Source organism: Diaphorina citri, unplaced genomic scaffold (genome assembly GCF_000475195.1).
Source record: "Diaphorina citri unplaced genomic scaffold, Diaci psyllid genome assembly version 1.1 scaffold1742, whole genome shotgun sequence".
NCBI lineage: Eukaryota > Metazoa > Arthropoda > Insecta > Hemiptera > Psyllidae > Diaphorina > Diaphorina citri.
Genome location: NW_007379168.1, coordinates 11,125 through 19,983, shown reverse-complemented (window position 1 = coordinate 19,983; position 8,859 = coordinate 11,125). Strand labels below are relative to the sequence as shown.

Genomic DNA, 8,859 nt, shown 5'->3' with positions numbered 1-8,859 from the left:
CTTTTTTGTATTTAGTACCAGAGTTGGGTATGATTGTAATCTGCTTCGTAGGTACATTAGTTTCTATTGTATCTATTTTTAAGTACGGAGATAATGTTTTTCTTCCGAAGTTTAATGTCACTGTATAATGGCTATTGTCTGGTGACGGGCCTTTTCTATTCTTCAAACAGTGTTTTTTCAATATCATGAGTACCTAATATTTTTAAATCATTATAGCTGTATTAGTTGTTTGATTATGTTATAATGATTTGAAAAGCTAGCCTACTCTGATACGAGTGTCTTCTTTCCTTATTGCAAATTTCTTCCAAAACATTTTTCTTCTTCTATTTTTTGTTGTTAATCGTTGTTATTGCATTTTATATTATCTTTTTAATAGTTCTTAGAATGGACCTGCCAAAAGGTTTAAAGTTGTATGTTTTTTTATTTTAATTATACTATTCGATTATTAAAAAGAAAAGGAAAAAAAAAAAAAAAAACAATAAGTTGGAGGTAGATACCTACATACTAAGTAGCCTATTTTTTTTACATCAAAATGGTCGAAAATTTCGATGGTATTCTAAGACAATAGCTACTAAAATTTATTTAAAGTAAAGGGAAGAATCGAATTTATATACTTTTGAGTGCGTGTGAAGAAAATGGAACGTTCGAATAGTGAGTTGGAAGTGTTCAACAATTCCTAACAATGGAGTAAAAATTATGGAACGCTCTAAGCAGGGTCATATGTAACAGTTTGCATGACAAGTCTAGTTTGCTGTTACTTATGTGGATCTTGCTGAAGGTCCAATGGATCACTGGAGTTTAGCAACATTACACATGGTTGGTATTCGGATGGGACCAACCAACTGGTCAACCACTTGCTGGCTTTTCTTGGACCCATTACAGTGGGTCTTCTTCTTCCTAGCCTAGCCTTTTCCTCTTTAAATAAAGTCTGCAGTTTCTTGTCAGTCTCTTCTCATGTATAAGACACGGAACCGGTTGTTCCATTTTGTCAACTGAAATGGCGCCAGCACTAAACCCTACGAAATCCGAGATGGTGCATCATCGAAATCGGTTCCGTTTCCGAAAGTTTCCCGAAAATGAAAATACGCCTTTACCTACCTCATGTCCTGATAAAGTGGAAAAAAAAAAAAAAAAAAAAAAATGAAGCAAATAAACTAATCCATGTTGTTCTCTGATTGTTTGACAGGTCACGATGAAGAGCTCACATTCTGTGCGTCTCATCCTACTCAAAGGTTAGCTGTGACTTGTTCCAAGGATACAACATTTAGACTGTGGGACTTCCGAGAATCTATCCATTCTGTTTGTGTGTTCCAGGGACATACAGAGTAAGAAGAGAATCAATTTTTTGAGCATTTCAAGCAAGAATGTTTTAGTGTTACAAAAGTATACAAAGTGTAAAAAAATATGAACAGTATTGAATGACTAATCAACCCCCCAAGTGAGTTAGCACTTGGTCTTGCAATGCTTTTTGTGGTTGTGTTATCTCACTTGTGTGCATGGAACTTCACTTTCATCTCACTCACTCACTCATCAGGTTACATTGCCCACAATCCATCTCACTCGCTCTCAACCTTCAGTTCATCTCACTGACTCACTCTTCTTTCTCAATCTACTCACTCACTGTGTCTATCTCACTCAATCATAGGTATTCTCAGTAAACTTGAGATTATTTCAATTCTGACAATCTTCACTTTCTTTTTCTATATAAATAAATAATATAATTTCATGTTAGTAATGTTTTGTTAATAAATAATAAAATTAAAGAAATTATATGCTGTAAAGCTTTTCTTTATTTTGACATATTTTCCCCCTAGGAAAAACAAAAACCTGCAGCCTCCAAGCCCTTTTTCTAGAAATTTAACCAGTTTTTCAATAATTTTATTTTTCTCATGAGTCACTATTCTGATTTAACTAGCAGCACTTGGATTTTAGAACAAAGAAAAGCCAGGATTAGTATTTGGTATTTCACTTTTAAAATACCACAGTACAAACTGAAAAATTAATAAGTATGTCAAAATAAAAACAGGTTTTTTTTTTTCTTTCTTTTTTACTTATTTTATTTACCCAATACATACTGTGGTTGGGTATACTACTAATCTGTACAAAACAAATGGTCACATTTCAATGAATGATTTTCTCCCTGGAAAATATGTCCTTGAGAATGTTTGACAGGCTACTTTACATAAATGTGTAATATTTTCCATTAGGTTTTATTAAAAGGATCTTTAAAATTATTAAGGGTCGGTCATCTAATTTTCACTTTTAAAATACCACAGTACAAACTGAAAAATTAATAAATGAGTTTCTAGCTAAGTATGTCAAAATAAAAACAGGTTTTTTTTCTTTCTTTTTTACTTATTTTATTTACCCAATACATACTGTGGTTGGGTACTAATAATCTGTACAAAAGAAATGTTCACATTTCAATGTATGATTTTCTCCCTGGAAAATATGTCCTTGAGAATGGAATGTCACTGTATAATGGCTATTGTCTGGTGACGGGCCTTTTCTATTCTTCAAACAGTGTTTTTTCAATATCATGAGTACCTAATATTACTTTCTATTTTTTAAATCATTATAGCTGTATTAGTTGTTTGATTATGTTATAATGATTTGAAAAGCTAGCCTACTCTGATACGAGTGTCTTCTTTCCTTATTGCAAATTTCTTCCAAAACATTTTTCTTCTTCTATTTTTTGTTGTTAATCGTTGTTATTGCATTTTATATTATCTTTTTAATAGTTCTTAGAATGGACCTGCCAAAAGGTTTAAAGTTGTATGTTTTTTATTTTAATTATACTATTCGATTATTAAAAAGAAAAGGAAAAAAAAACAATAAGTTGTAGGTAGATACCTACATACTAAATAGCCTATTTTTTTTACATCAAAATGGTCGAAAATTTCGATGGTATTCTAAGACAATAGCTATTAAAATTTATTTAAAGTAAAGGGAAGAATCGAATTTATAAAGGTTTGAAGTGGGTTTCTATTTCTTTGTTCAATGCATGAAGTGAACTATAATTTAGTAGGTCTCCACTAGATTTCAACATATGAAGAAAATGGAACGTTCGAATACTGAGTGCGTGTGAAGAAAATGGAACGTTCGAATAGTGAGTTGGAAGTGTTCAACAATTCCTAACAATGGAGTAAAAATTATGGAACGCTCTTTAAGCAGGGTCATTTGTAACAGTTTGCATGACAAGTCTAGTTTGCTGTTACTTATGTGGATCTTGCTGAAGTCTCGTATCCACAAATAAATCATCCAAAGCCTACCCCTCCCCTATAGTAGGTTAAGGTGTATTTTCCTTTCAGGGAAACTTTCAGACACGGAACCGGTTGTTCCATTTTGTCAACTGAAATGGCGCCAGCACTAAACCCTACGAAATCTGAGATGGTGCATCATCGAAATCAGTTCCAGACACGGAACCGGTTGTTCCATTTTGTCAACTGAAATGGCGCCAGCACTAAACCCTACGAAATCCGAGATGGTGCATCATCGAAATCAGTTCTGTTTCCGAAAGTTTCCCGAAAATGAAAATACGCCTTTAATTTGATGAAGAGAATCAATTTTTTGAGCATTTCAAGCAAGAATGTTTTAGTGTTACAAAAGTATACAAAGTGTAAAAAAATATGAACAGTATTGAGAATGACTAATCACCCCCAAGTGTGATCACTGGAGTTTAGCAACATTACACATGGTTGGTATTCGGATGGGACCAACCAACTGGTCAACCACTTGCTGGCTTTTCCTGGACCTATTACAGTGGGTCTTCTTCTTCCTAGCCTTTTCCTTTTTAAATAAGGTCTGCAGTTTCTTGTCAGTCTCTTCTCATGTATACCGCAGTATACCTACCTCATGTCCTGATAAAGTGGCTAAAAAAAAATGAAGCAAATAAACTAATCCATGTTGTTCTCTGATTGTTTGTCAGGTCACGATGAAGAGCTCACATTCTGTGCGTCTCATCCTACTCAAAGGCTAGCTGTCACTTGTTCCAAGGATACAACATTTAGACTGTGGGACTTCCGAGAATCTATCCATTCTGTTTGTGTGTTCCAGGGACATACAGAGTAAGTTTTTTTTCTACAACAACTACACCAACATGGATATAGCGTCACAGAATGACATCTAAGTTAACTGCCTATGGTTTTGTTTAGAGGATAATGAACATCCCTGCCAGTGGCTGTAGCACATTGAATGTACCAGTCCCCATTGTTTTACTGAAGTTAAGGAACGTTGCACATGGTCGGTATCCAGATGGGTTACCATCTGGGCGCCACCTTGTCCTCATATAAGATGAAAAAAAAAAGAAAAAAAACTTAGATGTTAGGTAGTCTCTTCAATAAAAACATGATCCAGTAGACCTGACAGGTGGAGCCAATCAGGTGTAGCTCTCGGGTCTACCTGATAGTGAATGGCTGGCCTTAAAACAGAACATATTTTTTTCCTAGTCTTTTTCAATAATAACTAAATGTACTTATGCTTGTATTTTTCTTTCCAGCACCGTAACAAGCGCCATATTCCCCTGCTCCGGAGATCAGGACCGTCTGGTATCAGGGGCAGATGATCGTACGGTGAAAGTGTGGGAACTACGTAACATGCGATCTCCCCTGGCGACTATGCGTACCGACTCGCCTGTCAATCGACTCAGTATATCCCCCGTGACGGGAATAGTAGCAATACCGCACGACAATCGACAGGTGCGACTGTTTGATCTGAACGGAACGCGACTTGGCCGACTGCCTCGGAATAATCGACAGGTAAGTGTTTATTATTATTATTATTATTATTATTTTTTTGATATGTTGTTGTAGTAGCGGCTTTAAATATAGGCACAAGGTGATGACAAAATAGAGGAAATATCTCATCAGCCATACACCAGGGTGCTGGTTTCTAGCCATGTTTAATTAGCTCGTCCTGAACCGCAGTCAATTATCGTGAGGACTTGTGCTTGTCCTTTTTAAGCAGAACCCTTTGAAATTAACAGCTAGCTAGGCTGGTTAGGGATTGTTCGATATAGAGGGGTCAAGTGGATTGGAACACATCACATGCCTTCAGGCACACTCCATTTGTCAAGGGTGGAGGTTTTCCTTGCCCTTGGGATCAATTTAATGAAACCATTTACTGATGGAAATTTGGAATTGTAATAATGGAGGTCTTATTGTTCCGAACTCGAAGGGAGGACAGGACTGGAGAAAGCCAGCGGCTCCGAGAATGAAACTTATCTGTTTACGATAAAGACCGTCACGCCAACACGAACGGGAATCGAACCCGCAACCTGGCGCTTACAAGGCACAGCGATATTCCATTCTATTAGGAGGTTAACAGGGCTGGAGAAAGACAGCCTGTTCCAAGAATGAATCTTAACATTCTTAACTGATTAGAATAAAGTTCGCCCCGGGCGGGAATCGAACCCATGATCTAGTGCTTACAACATTGAGGAGAGAGGTTAACAGGGCTGGAGAAAGACAGCCTGTTCCAAGAATGAATCTTAACATTCTTAACTGATTAGAATAAAGTTCGCCCCGGGCGGAAATCGAACCCATGATCTAGTGCTTACAACATTGAGGAGAAAGTTCCATATGACCAGGATTGAACCCACGCCCTCTATGAGTCTGCAACTGAACAACTTCAAACAAAATAATACCAGTCAAGTAACCAATACACTTAAATGTATTTATTACTTTTCCATCAAGGAAACTGTAACAATGAAGGGCTTATCATCCCGAAATCGAAGAGAGAAGGAGGACAGAATAGGAGAAAGCCAGCCGTTCCGAGAACGAACATTATCCCATCAGGATAAAATCTACCCCGGGCGGAAATCGAACCGCGGCCTAACGTGTGGCTTTGATAGAGTGGTCCTTGCCTGGTCAGTGTTGCAGAATAAGGACAAGAAACAAGATGGCGGCGAGTAGATGAAACAGCAGTGAAACACCCGGAGGTAATGGATCTCGAGGATATAAAGTGAGGTAGAAGATAAATGGCCGGTTTCGTTTCTTTACATTTTTCCTTTCTGCCCCCAGGGTCATCATCGCATTGTGACAGCTACCACATGGTCAGATGATACTGGACTATACACGTGTGGCTTTGATAGAGTGGTCCTTGCCTGGTCAGTGTTGCAGAATAAGGACAAGAAACAAGATGGCGGCGAGTAGATGAAACAGCGGTGGAACACCCGGAGGTAATGGATCTCGAGGATATAAAGTGAGGTAGAAGATAAATGGCCGGTTTCACGAATATTTTTTCAGCCTCTAGAAGGCCTGTCAAGCTAACAGCCTGTTAAGTTCCATTTGACAGGGTTGTTAAGCTAACAGGCTGTTAGGGGCTTAAAAGAAGGTGGGTGAAACTCATTCTAAAGATTCTTTTTTTTCTAGCATGAGCCAGGAAATGGGGGAGTATAACATAAGAAAAAGAGTGGAAAATACGTGGCTCTTGATTTGAAGTTTAAGGTGTTAAAAACTATTTTCACTCTGTTAGCCACTCACTGCACAAACCTGTTCATCCCATGCTTTTTTAAGTACGGAGAAAATAATATTTTCGGGAGTTGAACCTTTGAAAAGAATTCAAAACAAAATAAAATCAAGTGTAGGTAATAGAAAGTATAAATTTATTGATCTGTATTTTGCGAAAGTAGGTACAGAGTAAAATAAAGGAATAAATAATACGTAGATAAATAAAACGAAATTAAAGAAAAAAAATTCAGGGGAAAAATTGCGAGTGATTTTTCCCATGTTTCCCAGACTGTTTAGAAGCAAGGTTCCCACCCGACTACCCACCCTCGGCACCGAACTTCAACAGCACAACATCGAAGTTAAAAAAAAAGAGGGAGAAGCCAAGTCTGAGTGACGGTAAATATCCCTTACATGTAAGAAAAAAAAATCCCCTGCCTTTTAGTACTAAAAAGTTGCATCGTATAAAAAGGTCCAGGAAGCATCGTCTTAAAAGCTCCAAGTAGCATCGTATGTAAAGATCCTAAAGAAAGCTCAAAGTTCGAACGCATGCGCAGGAGAAATTTCCCCCACCTAAACTTTGGATTAAGCTCCTCCTCTTTCTGAACTTTTCAGTGTGCTGACAAAGTCATCGACTTGGGGTGGGCATTCGGGTGGGGACTATGCTTCTCGACGGTTCGGGTAGCTGAAAAAATCTGCCGCGATCTTTTTTCCGATTTATTTTTCTTTGAAATAATTTTTAAATTCGTTTTATTAATATTGTCTTGTTATTTTACCAGTAATTTTCTCGTTTTATTATTATTTTTCCCACTTTCAATTTTTTGAAAATTATTTTTCGTTCTCGAGATCAATAAAATTTTGAGAATTTTCTTTTACATCGTAACAATTTTGTTCTTTTTTTTAATGTCTTGATGGCCTTTCATGGATGGTCTTCAAGCCTTCCTGTACTTAATATGTACTGTTATTGTTAATCAAATAATCACATAAAATTATTTACCTACTAACCCAGCCGGTTTGGGTCACAAATATTTAGATTTAAAATGGCATGTGCTAGGATAATCATTGGTTAAGGTTTATTTTCTTACCATTTAATTGCCTTCTTCAATATTGTTTCGATTGTTAATGTGAAAGAGGGTAGGTACTGAGGCTGATGAGATATGTGAGAAATAAATGTAAAGTGAAAAGTGAAAGCGCACAAGTGTACTCAGAAAATACCTTAGCAAAAGGTATTTGGATTATGATCAAAGTCCCGGGTTCGATTCTCGGAGTTGGTAGAAGCTGGAGTGTAATTAAGGTGGAAAGGTTGAGTTATGATAGATATGATGGTACAAATTCATATTACCTCTTACTATAAATTACCTATTTATGTGTTATTTTATGTTTCGTCCACGGTTGAGTTATGATAGATATGATGGTACAAATTCATATTACCTCTTACTATAAATTACCTATTTATGTGTTATTTTATGTTTCGTCCAAATTATACCAAGCTAGCATTTAGTAGTAATACCTACCTATCCTTATTCCAAAATTATTAGGTATATTTTCATATTATTTATCTACTTATTTTTAATGGTTTTCATAACCATGATTAATTTCTAGTCTATTATCGTTCGGATATAGAGCTGCTAGCATTGGTGTACTGTGGACTAGGCAGTTTTCCATATTTCGAAATATTCCTGAATTCTCATTCGGTTTTACCATTGTTTACTCTTGTTTTACCTATCCAATATGAATAAATTAATCTGTTGATTTTGTTCCCAATTAAATGTGTTGATTCTTTTCTTACTCTAGAATTTCAAAAATAGGTAAAACTTTTTTTTCTGGATTTTACCATTGTTTACTCTTGTTTTACCTATCCAATATGAATAAATTAATCTGTTGATTTTGTTCCCAATTAAATGTGTTGATTTTTTCTTACTCTAGAATTTCAAAAATAGGTAAAACTTTTTTTTCTGGTTTTACCATTGTTTACTCTTGTTTTACCTATCCAATATGAATAAATTAATCTGTTGATTTTGTTCCCAATTAAATGTGTTGATTTTTTTCTTACTCTAGAATTTCAAAAATAGGTAAAACTTTTTTTTTCTGGAAAAACCCCCAAAGGAATGAAAGACTGGTCGAACACAGACCACTGCGAAATTACCTGGAGTTGAACTAAATTCAACAAAAAATATGTAGTAGGTATTTAAAATAAACTCTGCTGCAGAGTAACCTTTTCATTAGTCACCCGAATGGCAACTAAGTTCAAGAAAGTAAAAAATATAAAACTCTAAAAATTAACAAAGCTTACTCGACGCTGTCAAATAGAGAGAGGACTGACGAGATTTGCACCAATCAGGTTACAGCTTTGACTTGGCCAAGGGGGGAGGGGGAATGTCAATGTAGGGAGGGGGTAGGGGAAAGAGACTCT

The 8,859-nt window shown here is 36.2% G+C and overlaps 1 protein-coding gene across 1 annotated transcript; it reads left to right on the top strand.

Moving 5' to 3' along the window:
• Nucleotides 1-1,130: 1,130 nt before the first annotated feature.
• On the top strand, nt 1,131-7,745 carry LOC103517084 (WD repeat-containing protein 37-like). The gene is made up of 3 exons (XM_026829309.1): nt 1,131-1,325; nt 4,499-4,757; nt 6,021-7,745. Exons 1-3 carry the CDS (start codon nt 1,162-1,164, stop codon nt 6,150-6,152), a joined length of 555 nt encoding a protein of 184 aa, XP_026685110.1. The 5' UTR covers nt 1,131-1,161; the 3' UTR covers nt 6,153-7,745.
• The last annotated feature ends 1,114 nt before the right edge of the window (nt 7,746-8,859 follow it).

Bases quoted from the DNA above. Each gene is read 5' to 3' on its own strand.
- LOC103517084 (XM_026829309.1), top strand. From the start codon at position 1,162: ATGTTGTTCTCTGATTGTTTGACAGGTCACGATGAAGAGCTCACATTC. The intron at 1,326-4,498 runs GTAAGAAGAGAA...TTTTCTTTCCAG, and splicing joins GTGTTCCAGGGACATACAGA to CACCGTAACAAGCGCCATAT. The intron at 4,758-6,020 runs GTAAGTGTTTAT...TTCTGCCCCCAG, and splicing joins TGCCTCGGAATAATCGACAG to GGTCATCATCGCATTGTGAC.